The 24,099-nt window shown below is 44.8% G+C and overlaps 1 protein-coding gene across 13 annotated transcripts in view; it reads right to left on the bottom strand.

Annotated features, from left to right (window-relative positions):
• Positions 1 to 24,099, bottom strand: part of Fgfr2 (fibroblast growth factor receptor 2) — a 110,966-nt gene that overhangs the window by 48,311 nt on the left and 38,556 nt on the right. For all 13 annotated transcript variants that reach the window (XM_023708972.1, XM_023708979.1, XM_023708969.1 and 10 more), the window contains 2 exons: positions 21,597 to 21,766; positions 8,578 to 8,701 (listed from right to left, as the gene is read on the bottom strand). In XM_023708972.1, the coding sequence (XP_023564740.1) occupies positions 8,578 to 8,701; positions 21,597 to 21,766 (294 nt within the window). The remainder of the gene's footprint in view (positions 1 to 8,577; positions 8,702 to 21,596; positions 21,767 to 24,099) is intronic.

Here is a 24,099-nt window from a genome sequence, read left to right as displayed (position 1 = left end):
AAATTGTCACCCGGATCAGAAAAGGGCTCAAATCCAAGTTCTACTCATCTCCTTACTGTCCAAGCCAGACAGGAGGCTTTCATCAGCCCCAATCCACCCACTAATGAACATTCAGCAACAATCTCACACACAGGATGGTTTTACTTCTTTTGACCACAACATAAAATGTAAAGAACTAAATCCTTCACTGTTTAGTATCTACCTAAAGTATATACAAACCAGTAAAACACGAAGTTCCTTTTAAAATAAAGCACAACTTCCAAAAGGTCCTTTTAGGATAACAGCAATGCTTGTGTCTCAAAAAATCACCAGCTCCCTGATACGAAGACGGATTATGTCTGGGGCACAAACTGAGCTGTATTTGGGAAGAAAAGAGTTCCCATGGGCCTTGTTCAGAAGACTCTTACAGTGAAAACGCTCCAAGAGAAGGGAACAAAAAGGTGGAGTCCCAGTGGGACCCAGGAATCCCCCAACTCACTCATCATCTCACTGTGATAGCCTGGGGTCTTTTGCACAATGAAATGAGAACTCCCAAAGGACAATGTCTGTGTCTTACTCAAGTGACTGTCACCTTCAGGTATACCCTATGTGACATTATGTGCTCCACAGAGGAGTCATCATGACTATACAATAGATCCAGACAGTCCCACAGGGGGCTCTGTTCTACCCTCTCGCCACACCAACACAATGACACTGTCATGGCCTCATCTCTTCTCTTCCTAGAGAAGCCGAACCACCTCCCCACAGCAATCATCGATGTCCTTAGCTATCTCTTCCTCAGAGCCTCCCGTACTTGACTTGCTGTCATGAAAGATGGAAGAATAACTCTTGAAACTACCCTTCCAGATCAACGCTGCCCCTTAGGTTATGGACATATCCCTGTCACACCCTTCCTTCTTGATTGCAGACCTAAAGCACGCATGCACACGCTGAATCCTTCGCTGGGACATTCTAAGAGAAAGGCAATCCACAATGGCAAACGAGTGCATATATCATGTAAAAGGAAAAGAATACAAAGGCCTTCCCACACCCACATCCCCATGTGACCTGGCATGCAACTTCCCCAAAGAACCATGTTTATAAAGGTAGCCACTGATGAAGCCATATGAATAAATTAGAGAAAAACTGCAGATTTCTTGCTTTGTACTTTGAAATACATTAAGAGCTACAGAAGTCCCAATATAAATAACCCACTTAACTTTTTCTCTTATTGATTGAATGTGTCCTAGCTGAAGTAGACTAGTTGAAGCTAGAAGTATTTCAAATGGCAGAATTTTTTGAATGTTGAAATATTTGCATAGATTTTACCAGCTGACCACCTCTAATGGGGGGGCAGGGGGGAAGCCCACTAAAACCCCAAATGCTGAGACCAGGTGTGGTTGTGCACATCTGTAATCCCAGCGCTGGGGAGATTGAAAACAGTAGGCTCACTAGAAGTCCAAGCTGTGTAGTGAGACTCTGTAGCAAATACATTAAAAAAATAAAAATCCCAAATACTGAAAAAATCCCAAACTCTGAAACTTTTTGAGTGCCAAGGCGATTATCCATGATGCTGTGCAATCAACATCACATTCAAAAGTTTTGCATTTCAGATTAGAGATGTTCCAACGCCTATACTCTTTAACTGGGCACACAGAAACCTGGCTAAATTAGAGCACATCTCCCTGCACGCTGACTCCCAGACTCTAGTAAAGCAGTTTTCTTCCCCGCAATCCCCGCCATGTCTATCTGCATCTGCAAGCACGACAAAGAGACCTGCGTATAGAAAAAAAATTTAAGACATTAGCCTGACTGTACACTTCTGCATCTTTGTCATGACACAGACTCAATGCCAAAGATCAAACAACAGACCAAACACTAGTCTCTGCCCAGCTACCTCAGCCTAACTCCCAGCAGAATCAGAAGCAATCAGTACAGCATCCTCCTCGCCTGTAAGCCAAAGGGTGCTCGATGCTTTGTAGAGAACACCAAGAAAATGCTGATAGCGCCAAGTGCTAATATGCCCATCTGCACTGACACCCACATAGACTCCCACCTGCTCTCAGACCTGGAAGAACTGCTTGCTGAGCATGTATTTCTTTGCCCATCAACTCACTAGCCATGATCATACTGCCTGCCGGCTGCTTTTGCTCCAGGAATCCCTATTGGGAAATAGGAAAGTGGAGCCACCCTGTAGCAATCAAATGCTCATTACATGGTAGCTACCAGAGGGAGTTTGGAAATCTCTGTCCTGGAGGAAGGGCTACAATTGACCACTCCATCAATCAAGCACAGGTCCTGTGTTTCAGCCAGAAATAGAAGAGCTGCGTAGGACTGCCTAATACCAGTCTCTTGCTACACTCACTCACTCACTCACTCACTCACTTACTTACTTGGTGCTGTTATTTATAACACTATTCCCATACCACCTCATCCCTTCATGGTGCTACGAAGAAAGCGGGTTATCACCCCCTTGGCACAGATGATGGGACTAAGGCTCACAGGTGCTATAACTCACTAAAGCCATGGAGCTAGTGGAGGATGAAAACAGGATTTGAACTCCCTGCTCCCCTCCCCCCAGTGCCATGTAATGCCCACTCGAACCTCCAGAGGCGGGGAGACCCTTGTGGACTGACTGTGGCAACTATGGCTTGGAGAAAAGGCAAAAACACTACCAAAGCCACAAAAGAAGCAACAGGAATGTGTTTTCCGCTCATGATGCTCCAGCACCATGACTCCACATTAACTTGAGCTTTCCGATCCTAAAGGTCCTCACTAGAACCTATCCCCTGGTAGGGAACCTCCATTTGTTTTCATAGAAGGGTTGTCTCCAGCTAGATTTCACCACTTTAGAGCCAACACCAGCCTAAAGCACCAAATCTTAACCTTAGTGCAAAAACTGAAAAAGCAAGCCACGTAGGGTGGCACACATCTGTAATCCCAGCATGCAAGAGAGTGCAGCACAAGGATTTTGATTTTGAGGACAGCATGGACGACAAAGGAAGACCCTGGAGAGAAGGAGAGAGTGTGAGCAGGACAGAGAGATAAGACACAAGAGATAAGAGATAAGAAACAAGAGACAAGAGACAGAGCATGACGAGAGAATGATAGCTGACAGGAAGAATATGATTATGAAAAGAAAATCAGATGAGGTCTGACCAGGAGACCTCAGGGTCCAGAGCCACAGGGCTCCAGAGTGGAAATCTGGCAGCTACCCAGAAAAGAATGGCCAATACAGCCCAACACAGCAGCTCAAACCTCTCCGGATCCTCAGTGCTATGTAGCTCAAGTGCTTCAGTTAAGCCCCATCGCAGAGGAACAAAAGCTCCACCCAGAAGCCACAGAATGATGGACACTGGGGCATGGTGTGGTCTTCCTCAGGGGAAAATGTGCAGTAAGCATCTAACACTGATAACTTCAGGAACAAACTCACCATTGCATTAACTAGCAAGGCCACCATATTGTCATTGATGTAAGCACTACTCTAGGCCAAACCCACAGAGGTTCCCAAGTGTATTTTCAGAAACAATTCTAAGGAGTTGGGCTTTTCTCTGTCCCTTCACCTCTGCACAGAGATCACACTACGCAGTGATCTTCCTAGGACGCAGGCTGCCCCTGGCAATAAACAAATGTGCGCAATTTCTCCTTCTCCCACTGGAGACCAGCTGCCAAGAGCTCAGCACCAGGTGTCAATGCCACAGTGGGCTTATCATCCAGTTCTTGGAACAGGCGACTCCTCATTCCTCCTGAGCACACACCTGAGGGGGGAGTCGGCACGGGACGGACTCCTTCATGTTTTCAGGCTGTGCCCCATCATGTCTGGAGCTGAATTACAGAGGATTTAGGTCAGGGCTCATCATAGTGCCATTCTGGTCTGCCACTGAGCAAGTCGGGGCTAGTGTTAAAGCCAGGGTGATCTGCACACTGTCAGAAGTGAAGTGTTGCCCCTGATGCCTGCCCACCCCCACCATTCCCTGAGAGATGCTGGTCTGCTGCTTAAACCTATCATTGCTGGGTGAGGGGCAAAGTTCTAGAAAATACATGGCTAGCCTAGGCAAATCCAGAAACACCATCTCTACTCCCATTGTACTTTGCCCCCAAAATATCAATGCCAGATGAGAAAGCCACCCCGTTATCTGATGGTCTCTGGGAATCCAGAACTTGAACATCCAAGAGAAGGAAAAGCTGACAGAATCCTCATGAGAAAGAGCAATCAGTCTTTTGAATCTCAGTCTGTGTCTGCTGTCTGTCTCTCTCAACTTCTGGTTCAGAAAAGACCTAAGCGTTGGGTGGGAGCAGCAGCTTCTGCTGAAAAGTACGGTGGTGACAGCCACTGGTGGTCCACACCAAAGTGACCACAACATGAAGGAGGAGGTACATGCAGTTGGAGCAGCACTGACCTAGGAGCTTAGAGCTACACTAAGCCACCAGCTCCACTGCCTTCTCCAAGTTCTTGCATGAATCATTCTATCTGCTGGACCTGAATCACCTCTGCTGAAGATGGTGTGGGGAGACGGGGTCAAGAGGCCAACTCAATGAACTCCAAGCCCTTGAGCTCTCTGAGTCTCTTCTCCAAGTTCAGTATTCAGATTAGCCTTAGGACAGCTTCGATGACAAAGGGGAACCTACAGCAGCATACAGGAACATCAGCTCCTAGCCAATTCTGTTGGTCCCAAAATGGTACCTGGTTTATTTAGTAAGACTTGTGATGGAGACAAAAACTAGCAAAGACTTTTTCCTATCTTCAAAAGAATTCAGCTTTGGGAAGGATTTTTTTTGGCTGGCTCAGGCTGCCTTAAGAGCAAATCTGGTAAGGCATGGGGAGCTGGGGATCAAACCGCAGTCCCCAGGCCCTGACTGGGTTTGCCCCAGCAGGCACTTCAACAATTGAGCTAACCCGCCAGCCCCAAGAATTCAGCTTTGGGAGGGAAGAAACTGCCATCTGTGACTGGCCACCTCTACCAAAGAGGCATACTCACCTGCCAACCCATCTGATGCCCTACAACTACTGTAGTGAGTTGGATAGTGGTTCCAAAAATACCTGTCCTAACCCTTGGCACCCATGAATATGACCTTATTTAAAAAAAAAAAAAAAAAAAAGATTTTTACAGATGTAATTAAGCTGAAAGTATAGAGATTAGATCATCTTCGATATAAGGACCCCAAATCCAATGGTAGACTTCCCCTTAAAAGGAAAATTCAAAAGACACACTGAAGAAGACAATGTGAACACAGAGGCAGAGATGGGACAGATGCATGCCCAAGGACTGCTGACTGGAAACTGTGGGACAAAGGCCCGATGCCTGACAGCACCTTGATCTGAACTTCTAGGCTCCACAAATATAAGCAAATGCATGTGTGCTATTTTAAGCCAATGAATTTGGAGTCATTCATTGCAGCAGATGGCGAAAATGAAGACAACCATCACAGGAATGTGGTGAGCATTATCATTCCCATTTTACTAACAGGAAATCAAGTCCAACAGAACTAAGCAACATGTCCCAATTCCGGCTGTGCCCAGATGTATCCCCTGACGTACCTGCTGCCCCCTGTCAACACCCTCAGGGTCAGACACAGGGAAAGTGGCAAGAGCTAATGGTTCATCCTAGGTGTGGTTTCTGGGTGGCAGAGCCCCATAAAAACCAGGGCATCAGCAACCCTCACTGATGAACCACGGCAAAGATTTAGCGCCTCCCGCAGCCCGTAACTTTAGGGCAGTCTGTTTTATTACAGCCACAATTACTGAGATGTGGAGCTTCACACTACTCTTCCCTTGCAGTAAATGGCTAAAAAGTAATGGTGTCAATTTTAATGAGGATCAAGCAAGGCTTCTAAAAGGGCTCCCGTAAACAAAAGCATTTCTCTTGCATGTAACAATAGCTGGCTGTTTAATTCCAGAACACAGGAATGTCACTTAAATTACACGGGTTTTACATTAAAGTGCTTATGAGGGTGCCTTTCCAGGGAAGAATTTCAATAAAAAGATCTCACCCATTCTGATGCTTCCTAATATCTGAACCACAAGACTATGTAGCATAGCAACAAAAATAAAACCTGAGAGAATGTGACCAAGAACAGGACTTCATTTTCACTGGGAAAGAGGTTCTGCTTCTCTGTGAAACAGAGATGTAGCTTAGAGGCTGTTATCACCCAGCTATATATTAAATTTGGGCCTGTGGGCCACGAGAAATTCATTGTTTAAGCCTGTATCTTTTCTGTTTCCACTTGCCGAGATGTTTGGAATGACTGCCAACCCCGTAATTCTACGAGACTCCTTAGCTGACTCAATTCGTATTTTATTAGTGCTTCTCAAAGCAATTACTAGAGTTTTGAGCAAAGATGAGAGTATTTCACACCTCCATCTTTACTGAAAATGTCTTATACTCCACTGACTTTTGGCTTCTATTTATAAAGACGGTTCAAGGCTTGGAAAATTATTGGAGTTGAGCTTTAATGGATATTCCCAACCAGCATTGTGTCATTATTGGCCGGCGCTTGGCTGGGCGATCTCCCAAATCTGTGACATAATCAGGCCTCTCTCTGCATTACTCCATGCACTCCCCGCTCCCTCTACATCACACTACTGAATCATACCCTCTTTTCAACAAGACTGATTGCCAAGGGATTAACATTAGACAGCACAATTCCATTATTCAGCAGCCCAATTCAAATCCCTACCCTAAACTCTAAGAGAGATTTCAGGGCTTCACAGGGACGAGCTGCCAAAAAGCTCAGAGAGGAGGTGGGGCAAAGGACTCTTGGATGCTTTACATAACAACTCCACGTACAACCTGCTGTAAGCAAGAGCCCAGAGCTGGAATGGCAGGACGGGACGCTACATTTCCTGGAAAGGTCCCAGCAATCTCAATGAATAATTTCCAAGCCTGTGCAAAGTCATAATCTCAGAAGACTGCTTTAGCACAATTATTTTTTTCCCATAATAAATTACTAAATTTCAAAATTAGATATTTTGAACTTTTGGCCCAAAATTGAAGTTTCTTTCCTTATATGGAAGCGTGTCACATCAAATTCAGCACACATGAAGCTCAAAGTAAACTGTTAAATGCCAAGTCATGTGCTCTCTGAGGAATGTGTTTCTAGTGCCTCAAGGCCCGAATAGATGTTACCTGTTTTGTTCTCATATTTAAGTGTGGTACTGCTCTTTGTGTTTGGTTTGAAAACAGCTAAGCACAGCAATTCTAAGAAACATACCATAAATATCTTTAGGAGAAAATGAGACCTCAAGACTCATTCTTTTATGAATACCAAGGCCTATCACATTTCACATCAAGGCTTATGAATAACTCAAATGTTCAAATAAATATTCTTCCCACTGGATGCTTGTATACAAATAGAAGTAAAGACCGCACCATGCTTTCTACGGCAGAGTGTCTTGTGAACTGAACTCCATTTAGCTTGATACAAAATCAAAATGGTTTTCTGTTTTGTGTTCAGTTAAACTAAACCTCTATAATATTGTTAATTCAGTTTTTGGAAAGGTTTTTAGTGGCTCTTTGGGCAATCCAAATATCTATGGAATCCCTTGCTTCAAAGAGGTTATGTTTTATGAAAAGGAAGGAAAAACCCGTAAGTGAGATAATGCTAGGGGCAGATGCTTCGCAAATGATGTAGGAGAGACTTATTTATGGAGCACAGTGGGTGGCCATGTGCTTCTGGCATTACCTACAGTCCCATTAAAGCAAAATAAATTCTTCTGAGCTTTGTGTTAAATCTAAGCCGGTAACCTATGTGTAAGGATGAGTTTGTTAATCAGGTGACCCCAAGAAATGGTCTAAAAACAGGCAGCAGATTGAGGTCATGATAGGTGATGAGTCAAAGAGAACAAACAGCTCCAACACAGCAGAGATCTTAACCCACCACCCCTGACAATGAGACACACGTTATGAGCAGACCCACATGTTGGCAACTCTCCAAGACAGCAACACCTTTTCTGCATCAGTTACAATAAAAACCCATCACCACACACAAAGCTGGGGAAGAAATCTGAGTTTCCAAGACAACAGTCTATGTGATCTTTAAGATGTTTAACTAAAATAGCTTACTTATTTGTGCACTCTGACAAAAACATGTTTATAAACTCATATGTATGGCTCCCTTTTTACATAGGAAATACTTTCTAGGAATAGACACTGAACTGGCAGTGTCTAACAACTTTCTTCCAATGGAAGGGAATGGCCCCTTGAGGTTGACCTCTCCCATGCACCTATTGGCTCATCATCTGTACTTTCAGTCCACACGATACCCTTCTTTGGGTAATTTTACCTCTCTTCTAAAAACAAAGTTCTTCTCCATTCTATCTGACCCCTTCACCCTGCATGTATTTTTCAAAGTAATCTCAGCTTCAGAACTTTTATGCATGTCCACCTTATAAAAAGTAGTGCTTGGGAGCCAAGAGGGTCTTGCAAAACCCATAAAACCTGGCTAATCAGGACATGGAGCAGTATCAGTGATAGAAGAATCCTACAGCCTACAGGTAGAAAAGGTAAAAATAAACCCATTCTCCTTAAACACTCAGGAGAAGCAAGATGCACTTTCACGGTTCCTGCAAAGCCGCCACAGGAGGGGAGGCACACTCACCGACAACGTCGAGGTGATACGTGTGATTGATGGAGCCATATTCATTCTCCACCACGCAGGTATAATTGCCTTTGTCCGACGGCACCACGCTTTCCATAATAAGGCTCCAGTGCTGGTTTCGTACCTGAAAAAATAAAAGTCAAGGTGCTTATTTAATCATCTTAGCACAGAATACCAGATCATTTGCTTTCTTCATTTAAAAGGTAATTGGTGGGCCGGCCAGATAGCTCAGTGGATTAAAACACCTGCTTAGGCAGACGCAGGGTCCAGAGTTCAATCCTCCATGTGCTGTACCAGCCCGTCCCTGGAGCACACTGAGACAGCCACTGAGACTGGGCATGGTGCACGCACCTGTAATCCCAGCACTTGGGAGGCTGAAAACAGGATAACCACTATGAGTCTGATCTAGTAGTGAGACCATGTACTAAATACATTTTTTTCCTTTTTTTAGAAAAGGTGGTTGGTTAGGTTAGGATCAGGAGATAGCTCAGTGGTAAAGAGTACATGCTCAATATGTGTGCTACCCTCGTTTAACCCCTGGCACCAACAGGGGGGAAAAAGAGGAGGAAAATAAGGAGGCTGGGTAAGGTGAGGAAGGCAGAAGACTGCTTGCATTCTTTTTTTTTTTAATTTTATTTATTTATGTGTGTGTGTGTGTGTGTGTGTGTGTGTGACCAGCTCAGCCCACCAGGGGGCGGGGCTGGCTGGCATGTGGTGCTGGGGGATTGAACTACGGTCCCTGTGCTTTGCTACGCTTGTTCTAAGTAGGTGCTTTAGACCACTGAGCCATCTCACCAGCCCGACTGCTTGCATTCTAAACTGTCCTCATATTTCATGTGAAAATCCTGATCATCGCCATAGGGACGCCTATGAGACAGATACTGACACACGGAGATGTACAGTGGTATTCGGTGATATCAGAGTGGGTCCGCCACTGCCATGGGTTTGAGGAGTCCCTCGGAGGATCCCAATAACAGGAAGTTCACACAGTATGGATGCTCCTGAGCCATGAGTTATGGGTCACTCATCCACTAGGTCTCCTCAGGCCCTATTATCACCCAGGCCCCACGTGGTCACACTAGTAAGTACTATGTCAGGCATCGCCCTGAATGCCCTCTCCTGCCTTAGATAATGTAATTCTCCATAGAGCCCAGGAGGCAAGCACTTTTACTGTTCCCAGAGTTCTCTTATTTGAGAGCCTTTCAGTTCTTTCTTCATGGCTCGCAGATGCTCTCTGGAAGCCTCAAGATGTCTCAAGTGGAAGCACAGGTCTGCCATCTCATCCCTGGTTGTGGCTGCATAGATATTACGTGTTTTTGATACACTCAGAATTCCAAATATGAAAGCAATGAATCCTTGCAAAATGTATACATCATATATTCATCTGTGTACTACAGCCCTTGAGACCCTGCAAAGATAAGAAGCACGTGCGCAATAAGCTAGTGTGTCTCCCAGCCACAGTCCTGTCCACAGGCAGACAGACCAGACATTAACGTTCTCACCTCGCTGGCAAAATGTTTCCATGGACTCCTACCTTTGAACAAGCATACATTTTCATTACTAGGACAAGATGCAAATTTCAGTGTCATTTTAGAATTCAGAGATTTAATACTTTTTTCAAAATCATCCTTAGGGTTATTGCAAAAGGCACTCCAGAGGATGCAAAGAAAAAGTAATAAAATGTGTAGGGCCAGTGATGACCACCTATCCTGTCAGGAATTTCGGTTGACCTTCTGTGTGGTGCCCTGAGAAGGGCACGTGTTTTCAGCCTTCATCACACAAAGCCCAATAATACAAGCACATGAGGGACTCAAAGAACTAAACTAGAGAACAAAGAGAACCACCTCACCAGTACTCCATCATGAAAACAGGAGGGCAGAGGCAGCAGGCCCAGCCATCAGCCTGCCAGAGGGAAGAGACCGCATGAGCTCACTCCAGCACCACGGTCTTTAGGTCAGTTATTCTATTCTGTGCAAGCCATGAGTGCAGAGTACAGTAAGAGCTGCTGAACGCAAACATGAAATCACTGATCATCGCTGACAGTGCCAGCAAGGGTCACTGAGTGAAGGCTGGACCTTTCCAACAGAGCACAGGCAGAGAGGTAAAAATGAGCGCTGTACCCTACCTAGCGCACACCTGTAATCCCACTCTTCCTGAGGCTGATGCAAGGGGATGGCCAGGTTGAGCCAGCCTGGGCAACTCAGTGAGGCTCTGTCTCAAAATAAAAAATAACAGGGGTGTACACAGGCCACAGGCTCTGGGTTCATAAAGAATGACCTCTAGGCAGGCACCCTACTCAGCAGCCACCAATCATGGAGGCTGTCTCTGAACTCAACATTGAGAAGCTCGTGATAAGAAAACTAACTATTGGGGCTGGCGAGATGGCTCAGTGGTCTAAAGCACCTACTTGGAACAAGCTTAGCAAAGCACAGGGACCGCGGTTCAATCCCCCAGCACCACATGCCAGCCCGCCCCGTCCCCTGGTGGGCTGAGCTGGCCACACACACACACACACACACACACACACACACACAATAGATAAGTAAATGTTTAAAAAAAAAAGAAAACTATCACTGTTGGAAGCAAGATATGTATCTAGCAGGAAAATGGATCTAAAAACGGAGAGGGTCTATTCTCACAAAAGATTCGCTCTGTGCTCCAGCTGAGCCACAACAGGTAGGAGAAATGACACAAGGGCCAGGTGTCCCCTTAGGGATGCCTGCCACACATGAGTACTCTGAAGGAGGCGTGGATACCCGATTTTCCACTTAGTACTAAGAGAATTTTCTGTATACTGGCCTCTGGATGCTACTAGGAGCTGCAATGCCCAGAGCGTGGGAGAAGCAGATACTAGCTCTTGACTTAACTGGAGGCAGATAGGACCACAAGGCGAGTACCTCACCCCAAACTCTCAGGGATATAGAAGTGGCTTTCTCTTCGTCTCTGAGGGACCTGTCACATGAAGAGTAACTTAGGGATGCTGCCACAGGCCCCAATGTCACCAAGCCATGTAATCCAGCATTTAGCCCTGCTGTAAATATTCAGTTCTTTGAGCCCCCGCTCAAATGTCAAGCCCCTGAGCCCTTAATCGTGGCAGTGCCTCTCTCTGGACCCCATTCAAACTGTCAATGTCTTTCTTGCGCCTGGTTCCAGATTTGGCACACGGCATATTCCAAATGGAACTGAACCTGAACCACATGGGGAGGGAACATCATCTGCCTCGGCCCAAGACATTAAATACTGGCATATGCAGCTCAGCCTGGCAGCTGCCGTTTCTGTCCCGAGGGAATATGGTCAGCTCCAAGCTCTGGTTGGAGGTATGGCATTCTACGCAAGGCTCCTCTTTCGGAGACTGCTCCCTGAACACTGGAAGCATGCACTCACTGCAAATGTTAATGAGTTAACACCGATAAAATGCTTTTATGATAAGACATGTATCTACCAAACAGGATTTTTTCACCCTTCTGGAACCTTGGTACTCAATCAATATTGCCCCATGTGATGCTGTTAATATTTGTTTTCTTACACCATTGCTCCAGAAGTTTGTTCCTTGACAGTCCACTGATCCCAAATTATGAGCTGTGGCGTTTTCCAAAAGGACATCCTCACAAGCTGCCAACAGTGGGACTTCTGACACTTCTGTAGGGGATATCCTACTGGTAATTAGTGGCTGCTAATAGCAAGCTAAATGAATGGGACAATAACGCTATAAAAATGGAAAACAAAGGTGCTGAGTGTTGGGGCCTACTAAATCACCGGGTTAATGTATCAACCCTCAGTGTGAACCTACAGAGACTCCCCTCCAACAAAAATGTAAGAGACACTCTCCGCCACCATGTGGTTTGTTTGTCTGTTTGTTTGCCTAATTTCCCAGATTTTCAGCACTACAATTATTTCAGCCACTTAGGTCAAATGCTTGCTTGTGCACCACCTTTGCTTTCAAAGAGCAGGAAGTGTAAAGACCCAATAAACATATGAAAGGACGCTTAACCTCACTAACAATCAGGGAGGTGAAAATGAAAACAAGAATAAAGAGACACTGCTATTCACCAGCTGATTAACAAAAATTAGAAGGATCATGCATGTCATTCAGTACGTGGTGAAGATGGAAGTAAATATGGACTTAAGCTGCAAAGAAGAACAGAAATTGAGGGGGAAAATTGGATGAATTTGGTGGCACCATTAAAGTTGGTAAAACATATTTTTTGGCCAACTTAATACCACTTCTAGGAAATCCAGCCCACAGAAAAGAACAATTCCTGCAAGGCACATGAACAAATTTGTTTTGTTTTTGTTTTTTGGTTTTTGGCGGAACTGGGTATTAAACTCAGGCCCTTGCGCTTTCCAGGGAAGCACATATTCCACTGAGCCATCTCCCCGGTCCCTTGAAGCACTCTTTGTAATAAAACAGAGGCCATAACAGAATCCATTAAGGACCTTAGCTGGGGACACAGCTCAGTGCCAGAGCACCATTCAGAATGTGCATAGCCCTGGGTACAATACACACGCACAAAAGTCATTAATAATGTACAGTTTGGGCCAGGGAGAGAGTTCAGTGGAATAAGTGCTTGCCTGGCAAGTGCAAGGTCCTGAGTTCAATCTCTGGTACCACTAAAAATAAATAAATATAATATAATAATAATGTACAGTTCATCCTATATCACCTAATGGAGAGTTCATTATAACTAAACCATATACAGTCACTAGAACAAGGTATTCTTATGTTCAGAAGTGCTAAGATATCATTATATAGTATGACAGAAGAAAAAAGTTTGAAGACAAGAAAATATATTCACAATTCCACTTTAAAAAATGGTACAAGGGCACCAGCATGCCCCTATACATGCCTAGAGACCTGATGCTACAAGCAGGGCTATAGGAACAAGCCTAAATTCAGGAAGAAACTATGCCCAAGGTGTCAGCAATTTATTTTACATAATTAAATGGAAAGATTATGAATATTGCTTATTTTTTCCCTGCACTTTCCAAACTTAAACAAATTTCATACGCAACAGAAAGTAAAGCAGAAGAGCCTCCATGGAGTATCCATGGGGTATTAGATCCGAGGTTACAAAATCCTTGAATTTGTAACTCTCTAGCTAACCAAACACAAAAGAGAGGGTCTGCGCCACCTAACGCATGCACATTCTTTCCCACGTCTTCCTTTCTGTCCCTGCCAAACCTTCGTGAAGTTCATCACTGTGTTCCATCTCCCAGCTAACAGTATTACAGACCACAAGCCTCCAAAACTATGTTCATGAAAATAACATTTCAATATTGAAACAAAGCAGGTTGAAGCTAGGGGCCTGACATCCCCTTGTACAAAAAGTAGATTCTACAAACATTCCAAAGCCTGTGAATGCACAGACAAAAGGTGGCCCAGACAGGTTTTTTCAGAATTCTTCTGTTACCCAAATCTCTCAACCTATCTGTTAAATCCCCAGCTACCTCCAGGTGACAACAGGGAATGTAGATTTAGTTGGCATGGCACTGAAAACACACAGGTTTTGAAAAGCCAAAGGTCAAAGACCCAGCCTGTCACCTGGATGTTTGATTTCCACATTGCAAAAAATATTCAGACATTTCCAAATACCCAGGTGCTCAATAATAAGTGGAACAAGCACTCAGAGGCCTGCTCTGTGTCAGGTCCAGCACTGTTTCTACGTGACAGTGATTACGCCACCCATGACATCTTTCCACCAGTACCAGGGCCCAATCCATGCAGGGAGACAGCAGCTCTTGGTAACACTCGCCTTCGGGGAGGCAGCCTACAAACTAAAGCTCAACACAGGCCAGCTACTACAATGCATAACATTTCACCAGCCCTCTCCCAACCCCACCTCCAGCTGGGGCCTGGGGACTCTATCCCTTCTGCACACATTTGCACAAGCTGGGCTTGCATGTGTCAAGGACCGTGGCACTTGCAGGTGCTTATCACACAGATGTGAAGGCAAACACCTGTTAATGCTTAAACTCCACATTGACAGGAGTTTGCTTTTAAGGAGGTGTCCAGAGAACAGGGCCGGGCAGATGATGAGTTAGGGCGGTGATGATGGCCAGTGTTTCAGAGACGAACGCCCATACTGCAACCCCAAGCCCGCTTACTTATCACTAAGTGCCAGCACTATAATTAAACGCAAACACTGAGGTTTTAGCTTAGAAAAAAGTAACTCATACATTAATGTCTTTTGTCTTAAAAGAAAAACAAAGAAACCCGTGTCACAGGTTCACCACCAATCTAGGAGCCCTGGTAGAAACTCATTTCTCAGGGGCCAGGGAAATGGCTCAGTGGAATGAGCACTTCCCTGGCAAGCACAAGGGCCAGAGTTCAATCCCCGGTTCCACCAAAAAACAAAAAAAGAAAGAAAGAAAGAAAGAAAGAAAGAAAGAAAGAAAGAAAGAAAGAAAGAAAACTCTTTTCTCCTCTAAGTAAGAGTTTCTCTAGAGGTGGGAAGTGAATCCCAAAACAAAAGTCTGTTCTCTCAGGTACTCACAAGGGGGTGACGGCAAGACATAGCCACTTTTTGAATTTGGCTCTTTGAATATCTCATGACCTTCCTCAAAAAAACTAAACAAAGGGCCAGGGAGATAGCTCAGCAGCATAAGCGCCTGCCTGGCAAGTGCAAGGTCCTGAGTTTGATCCCTGGTACCAAAAAAAAAAGCTAAACAGAGAACTGGCGCACGATCCAACAGTTCCATCCCTAGGTATATACCCTTGAGAAGTAAAAGGACAATACTTTTACACCAAATGCAGTATTTACAATAGTCAAACAAGCCAAGTGCCCATCAGCAGATGAATAGTTCGAATACAGCACAGGATAGCCACACAATGGAATAGTATCCAGCCACGACAATGAATTCCTGATTTGTGCTATAACAAAGACAATCCCAGAAAATGTGAAGTTAACAAAATAAGCCAGGCACAGAAGGACAAGCAGCCTATGGCTTCACTTACATGCGTTACTTAGAATAGGCAAATTCACAGACAAAATATAGCACTGACGATCCCAAGGATTAGCGGAGAGAAAATAGGGGATAACTCTGTAGAGTTTCTGCCAGAGGCGATGAAATTAGACAGTAGTGACAGTTGTACAGCATTCTGAACATAATTAATGTCTGCTGAATCTAAAAGTGACTTAAATGGTCGATTTATATTATGGTTATTGTATACAATTAAAACAACCCTCAGCCATCACAGAAGTTGGGACACCAGCACCACACCCCTAGCGCCATCCCCAATAGTATTCCTTGGGCTGAAATGTATTTGCATGGTCCTGGGGATGGGGATACCAACTGAGCAGTAGGAATATTTTAATACAACACTGGAGCCACATTTGAATTAAGCCATCTACTGAGACCATGAACTAGAGGTAAAATCATCTGGGCCGGGTGACAGCGCTGCCACCATGAGGCACATGATGAGCCATCATCACAAAACATGACAATGCCCAGCCACAGTCAAACAGCAAAGGGGCCTGATCTCAGCATACTCTTAATCCCATCAAAGAACACTCAGTCTGGGATTAGAACTGAAGGTGGCTTGGCTGAGGGGAAAATAATCTCAGTCAATGATGGTTGAGTATCCTTTATCCAAAATGCTTAGAATCAGAAGTGTTTTGGATTTCAAGTTTGTTTTTTGTATTGTTTTATTTTGTTTTTCAGATTTGGATTACATGTGTATGCACAGGGAGGTATCCCGAGACCTAAGTGTACACATGAAATTCACTTATGCTTCCTATGTGCTTAAAGCACACAGCTTGAAGGTAATTTTATGCCATGTCTTTAGTGTTCCTGTTCAACTTACGTCGTGAGGTCATGTGTGAAATCTCTCACCCACAGCATCACATCCCCAAGAGCTCAAAAACATTCAGGTTTTAGAGTACTTCGGATTTTGGATCTCAGGATTAGAGACAGTCAGCTTGTTAGTACATTAGTCATGATTTTCTCCCTCCACACTTGCAGGGCTAAGGATGTAGGTCAGTGGTAAAATGCCCTTGCCTAGCATGCGTGAGGCCCTCAGTCTGATCCCCAGCAACACACACACACACACACACACACACAAACACACACACACAAATGCACATACACATTTATGCTGATTTTTTTTTTTTGCAGATGACATCTAAACAACCTAGAAAATGTGAATCTAACCTATGCATCAAAATAATCAATTCAGTAGTGATTGTAATGAAAGTTGTCTCTTCTTAAATGTGAAATATGGCTCCCACATTTTTAATTCTCCCTTCTTACATGTGAAATGCGGTTGAAAATGAATATCCTACATCCAACAAGTCCTCAGCTCTCCGCCGAGGGACTTCATAGGAAGTCAAACCTTAGGAGACTTGATGCTGTGGACTTTTTGCTAATTTCTCAGCCACGTTGAGGGTGCTTTGTCTTGGTATCTCTGGGGTCCTCTTTTGTTTGTTTGGGAGGGGGTTTTGTTGGGTTGGGTTTTTGTATTTTAGGGAACAGTCTACAGGGTGTTCGGGGTCTCACTATCAGATTGGACTTGTAGTGATCCACCTATTTACAGCCTCCCAAGAGCTGGGATTACAGGCACAGACACCACACCCAGTCTCAATTGCCTTCTCAGCATGCCCCAGGGGCAAGGCCAGCATAGCAGGTCCAGGGATTGAACTCCAGGCAATGCGCCTGTTTGCAGGCGCTTTAATCCGCTGAGCTATTTGGCCAGCCCTTTTATTGGGTTTTTATAATTTGAAAAAAAAAATTTTTTTAAGTCTCTTTAAGACAGGGTTTTCAGGGCTGGGGAAATAGCTCAGTAGAATAAGCGCTTGCCTGGCAAGCACAGGGTCCTGAGTTCAATCCCCAGTACCACAAAAAAAAAAAAAGAGAGGGTTTTCACTATGGAGTTTAGACTAGCCTTGAACTCACTCTGTAACCCAGGCTGGCCTCAAACTCAGAGCAATCCTCCCACCTCAGCCTCCTAGCACTGGAATCACAGGTGTGCGCCACCACGCCTGGCATATGGTCTCTCTTGGTCTCTGTTAAATACTGAGAAGTGTGACATGAAAGATGGTTTTTAATCATCTATGCCTGAGTCATTACCTAAAAATGATGTGGTCTACTATCCCAGTTCTCTTGCTTTTTGTATTATTTTGCAATAACCATCCTAAGCCCTATGCAATACCTAGCCATGAAGGCAATCTCTTACTTTAAATTAAACTGTGCTGTTGTTTAAGACAAAAAATGGTTCTTGCTGCACCATAGTTTTGCTATTCAATCACAGTTCTCAGAGTGAGAAGGGATCAGACATTTCAGTTAGTCCAAACGTTTCATTTTAAGGTAAGAGATCTGAAGCACAAAGAGCTTAAAAAATGCTCCCCGGTCAAACCAGATGTAAAAAAAATCTAGGAATAAGCATGATTAGGAAGACAGAGCCATGCTTCAAGTCAAGCTTTACTACTATATTAAATTAATTACATCTTAGTAGCATTCAACTGGCCTCTGCACACACACTGAAGAAAATAATAATCTGACTCTTAATCACCTAAGGAGGGCTCAGCAGGAGCTCTGTGATAAATAAGCCTGAGCCACAGAACTACAAACAGTTCCACAGGTCATTTTCATTAAAATGAGCTTTCTGTGCCATTTCATAACTCTCCTCGACTTCGCTTTGGTTTTCTGTTTTCCCTTCACTGGTCCCATGTGCACACCACCCCAGGCAGGCTGCAAGGTGGCAGAGCAGCCATGGTGGCCTAAAGGGGCAGCAAGAGCTGGATGGATGGTGCAGGCACCAAAGCACAGCCAGAGTTGAAGAAATAAGCAGACTTAGGAGACAAAAAGAAACCCCTCAGAAACAGCAAACCTTTGTTTGTAGAAAGTGTCAGGTCTTTGCTCTGGAAAAATATTCCTTGCAAAGCCTGACGCTTGGCTTCACTTGTGACTAAAAGGGTTTGGAGAAGTGGCTCTCCGGGAAGGCAGGGCCTCTGTGCCTCGCTGAGATCTCTGCTTTTGAGCATGTGCTATGGAAAGAAAACTACAAATCACACAGTATAGCTCTCCCAGGTTTAATGCTCAGAGGCACATTTCTTTAAAAGTTCACGTAGGCAATGGAGGAAATATCAGAGGGAAAGAGTCATATCGGGCCTAGGCTTCCCACACGCTGCCTGTTCAGGCGCTGCCCAGGGCTGTGAACATAAAGCACAGGAGACAAGCAGCAGCCCTGCCTGCGGTGCCTGGTGCTCGGCCACAGGTGGGTGTGGTGTGGGGGACCTTCCCATGGCTCCCTGTGATACCTGGGGCTGGTTTAACATAACATCGCCCCTTCACATGGATTATTCTTTAGATAACTGCATTTTCCCAGGAGATAAGAGCTCCAGTTTTTCCTTGTCAAGCCCCGGAGGCTTCTGGGTTAAAATTTCTGAGTTTCTAGGCTCCCCCTAATGAACGTCCAGGGCCACCAGTGTTGTGCAAGGCCCTTATGCAACCACTTGTTGATAGGTTCACCTCCCTCCAGGGCCATCCCCTGCACTGCCCAGCCCCCTCAGCAGAGAAAGTCTGGGAGGACAGGCAGCAGGGCCCTGCATTCCAAAGGTGTAGAATGGGACGCCCTTTACCTGCTCTTTAAAAAACAATGTGTGTAAGATGTTTGTCCCCACACATCCTATTTCTCTTTACCTCCAGAAATGGCTAAAACCTAAAACAAAGAGAAACACTCTGCTCTTGTGTCCTTAGGGGAAGAAGACTCCTGCAGAGGGTTCTTCGTGTGGCATACTGTAGGTGCTCTTCGCTTAGCGGAGTGTCATAAATAATCAAAAGGGAACTGCACCTGTTCAAAATCAAGCAGCCTTGCCCTATTAAGCCCCCTCAGTCTTCTAGCATATTCATAATCACTCATTCACATTTGCAAAAAGCTCCTTACCCATAATAATGATGCTGCTCTCATTTATTTTAGGACTGGGAGTCCCTGGAGGTTTGTGCACTCTCTGTACTTATTTACAAGACTATCTTAATTGACAGAATCAGTTAACCACCAGGATTTTGACCACTGTTCTATGTAAATTGCATTTAAATAAATCATTGAAGCAGCATCCATTACAGGAGTTTTCAGTGATTATAGTTCATGTAAATAATTCCATGAGCCACAAATTTAGCGCTCTAACTCTTCTTTACAACTAGTACAACATAATCAAATCTTTACCCAGACATTCTTTTAATTTTTTTTTTTCTCCAAGGCACTCACTGTCCAGATTTGTCTAACATCTATTTCACACCTGTCTGCCCCTTACCTCATCTTAGGGACAGACTCATGGGCTTTACCCATTGTCCCCTGGGTTGGCTTCAGACATTCATTTTTTAAACATTAAAACAAAAAGACAAAATCTTGCAGAACCAAAGAATCCCTTAAAGACGGGGGTAGGATTTCAGAAAAAAAAGGGTTCCAGGAGGGCACTTCTAGGTGGGGTGAAGATTCCTGGCTCCACAGCAATGATGGGGTAGGGCTTGCATGCTGGGGAGAGAGGGGCCTCCACACACCCCACTGCTGCCCTGGAGAACTCCTCTCCAATGTGGGATCCCAGCAAGGGCCAGAGAGATCGCTCAGTACAAGGTCCTAGTTTGATCCCAGTACCCAAAAAAAGGTGCACTGTTCTACCCTTGGTGCAAATTTCTCACACAGTGAGCATCCTCATGCTGGCATGTATGTCCTTGGGGCATCTCCTCCCTAGTGCCCTGCTGCTTAGTAATAGAAAGCAGCAAAAGTGCTGGAAGGTCCCACCCAGGATCACGGCACAGGAGGCAGCTGTAACGTCTGCGTTCCTCTACACTCCCCCTCACCCGCTCCCCCCTGTTTGCTGAACCTGATGACTTTGCAATTTCCCCATGGAGGCCCACCGGAAAGGATCTTTCGGCAGCCAATAGCTGAACACTGGAGAGGGAGTGGATCCCGCGAACAGCAGGGGCTGTTCCTTCCCCAGTTAAGCCTTCAGGTGATACCTCAGCCTTAACCTTGATTACAGTCCTGACAGAGACCTAGAGACAGAAGCACCTGCTAAGCCACCCTGCAATCCCATAGTCCTATGGCAACTGTGAGAAAATAGATACTACTTTTTAAATCATGGGGCAAATTTTCTTATGCAGCAAGAGGTAGCCAATATGCCCACTCAGTCTCAAACGCACCAAAGGATTTCACAGCAAGGCGTCCTGAAGTCTTCATCATATGCTACCTCCATAAAGCTCTCAACGAGCCACCCTTCCTTCTAACCCAAAGTCCTCCCAGAGGCTGTTTCCCCCACAGAGCTCACACTGCCTCTCCTCGCAGAGCGCAGAACACAGCATGCTCTCGTGACCTCGCACGCAGCAGCATCCCCTGACTGCCAGCCCTACTGTCTGCCTCCCACTGGGCCGAGGCCCCTGCGCCCCTGGACAACATCCTGGCCTCTTTAGTTTCCCCAGAGCCTAGCACACTGCCCAGCACGGAGGTGCTGAGTCAACATTGGCTGAGTGGACGGACAAAGATTCGAAGAAACATTCACAGACATCTCCAGGGAGACGCTGTCAATTTCCACCACCCAAATGAGCGATGAGACTCAATCTCAGGACAATGACAGGCCCTTTAGACTCCTCCAAGATAGAAAGAGGCCTGCCTCTGTCATCATCCAACGCTCTCTCTGTTAATGAACAATTTTTCACACTCCTGTCTCTACTCCAAGACCATTCACTATTACTGAAATCCGGCTCACATGAGGCAACTACACTGAAACGTCTCAAATTCTACATCAGTTTGTTTTACAGACCATAAAGCATACAGAAAACAGACTCTCAACTTTCGACCCTTTCGTTATTAAACTCCCCTCGTATAAAGAACAACACAAATGGGGATTTTACTTTAAAACTGCATTCAAGTCCCGGGTTATTTTTAAAATATCAAACATTAACACAGCACGTTATCATTACCGATTTTTTCCAAAAATATTTCTTCTATTCTCGCTAATCTTGGAAGGCTTTCAAAACGAAGCAAGCATGTAAAAAAAAATACAGTATCTAATGCTTAATTCTACCTTATAGCCTCCAATGCGATGTTCCTGCTTGAATTCCTTCCCGTTCTTTAGCCATCTCATGGTAGGAGTTGGGTTCCCCCCAGCAGGACATCGGAACTTGACTGTGTTGGCTGCGGGGACAGCATGAAGCCGCTTCTCCATCTTCTCCGTGTTGGTCCAGTACGGCGCTCCTGATGTGGAAAACGACATTTACATTGCTGCACATGGAAAACTGCATCTCCACAAGTAAACGCCAAAGCAGGTAATCTCATTTTATTGTGTAGGGAAAGGCTCTGATATTTTTAAATCTTTGAATAATATTTACAGGAGGAACACATTTTCAGAAGTCCGGTCCAGCTGGCCTCATAGAAGGTCCCTCTAGGGCCTGCTTATTGGCTTACGCCTATTAACAGTGAAAAAAGTACTTGAGCCACCTTCTTGCTCTCATTGTTGGTGCCAGAAAATAATTTCATGTCAAATCATGTTTTAAAATGTTACTTTATACTCCCAGTAAGAACATACACAATAAGAATACCTCAGTCCTCCAAAAACACATCATTTTTAGATCAACACGCCTATTTTTTTGTTTAAATGTATTTGATACAGGATCTCACTATGCAGCTCAGACTCATAGTTATCCTGTTTTCAGCCTCTTCAGGGCTGGGATTACAGGCCGACACCACCACACCCAGCCTCGGTGGGCAACTTGGCACACCCAGGGTGGGGCCAATACAGCATGTGGTCCTGGGAATCAAACCCTGGTCTCTGAGCTAGCCTAAGCAGGTGCTTAGTACACTGAGCTATCTGCCCAGCCCTGATTAACACACCTATTAAAATGATCACATGTACACACTGGTAAAAGCAGGCCATTGTCAAGAGCCTTATCAACTTATCCATCAGAACTTTCCTTTAAAGGGAGATCAATACTGTAAATTATTATTCTAGTATGATAAACCCATCCAAGGAGGTATCATTAATTTCCCAGTGCAAATACAAAATACTGTAGCACCAAATGTATTTTAACTTTTAAGTGAAAGAAAATGTTGTCCTCTGCAGTAGTGGTTATGTGAACCCCATAGTCTTATGCTCATGCCTCAGCTGATAACTTCATAGGGGGCTACCAACTAAATGCTATCAAAAGTCGTGCTCCTCTAAATGGCCCTTGAACCATAAACACAAATGATTTTGAAATGCAAAAAAAGGTGCTAAGTTTTGGAGCTGGGGAGATAGCTCCACAGTCTAGGAGCCTGTCTGGTAAGCATAAGGACTTGGGTTCAATTCCTAGTAGTACATGTTGTGCTGGCCCCAAGCCTGTAATCCCAGTGCTGGGGAGGCTGAGGAAGGCGGATCACTACAAGTCCAAACTACACAACGAGACCCTGTATCAAAAAATAAATATTTTTTTTAAAAAAGAAAGGAGCTAAGTTTTATTTTGCTTTGTTTGTTTTTTTGGCAGAGCCGGGGATTGAACTCTGGCCCTTGCACTTGCCAGGGAAGCACTTATTCTAATGAGCCATCTCCCCGGCCCTGGAGCTAAGTTTTAAAATTACCAAGTTAAGTACTATATGTTCTATAAGTTAGAACCACAGCTTCAGTCCAGAGTATGGCTATATATGTCAGGCCTGCTGATAATGGCTAAAGACTGCAATTGATTGAAAGCCACTCACTTGCCAAACACTGCACTGAGAGCTTTTACCTTTTTAACACCTGAATCCTGACAGCAACCCAATGAGAGAGGCACTATTATTATCCTGTTCACGGGTGGGGTAACTGAGGAACTAAGAAATAGTGTATCTGGCCAAAAGCCATAAAGCTCAAACCGAATCAGTCTGATGGCAGAGCCATGGATTTTGGCTTCTCTGTCCATCACAACCAAGACCCAGCTTCTCTAAAGGCTTAGGGCCCAAGCCTTCAACTACCTGATATGGAATACTGACAGGTAGGTCAGCCAGCCTGCACCGAAGGCCAACAGTTCCTCCTTTATAACTGTCCACAACTCCCAAGTTGCTGAAATCATGGTCAGCAACTCAACTGTTCACGTGTGTTTTTCTATCCTAGCAAACTGGTAGCCATAGCCCCTGTACTCTCTTCCTTGAAGGACCCATCCACTGGCCACAGCACACATCTGCTGCTTTCTGAGGATGAGACAGCAGCACCCAAGCTCCACAAATTAGACACAAAAATGATCTTCATTACTGAGGAAGGCTTAGAAGCATCCTCTCCTCTCCAAGTGGGTGCACGGGCCAGTGGGCAATAACTATCCTCGAATCCATACTTTTATATTAGTTAAAATTTATAATAATTGCATCCTAAACACCTACCCCATCCCTACTGCTTGTTCTTAAACCCTGCCATGGGGCGGGGGAGGGGTTGAGATTTCTGTGTCTTATTTACCCTTGTCAACACCCAAGCGGCAAGGTGGTGGGATTTACATGACATCACGTGATGCCAAGCCAGTGCTAAAGGGAAAAACCATAGTCACCATGTAGAGGGGAGAGGGAGGGAGAGGGAGAGGGAGAGGGAG

The sequence above is a fragment of the Octodon degus genome, unplaced genomic scaffold (genome assembly GCF_000260255.1).
Source record: "Octodon degus isolate 3935 unplaced genomic scaffold, OctDeg1.0 scaffold00010, whole genome shotgun sequence".
In the NCBI taxonomy this organism is placed as follows: Eukaryota; Metazoa; Chordata; class Mammalia; order Rodentia; family Octodontidae; genus Octodon; species Octodon degus.
This window is presented reverse-complemented; position numbering and strand designations above follow the sequence as displayed.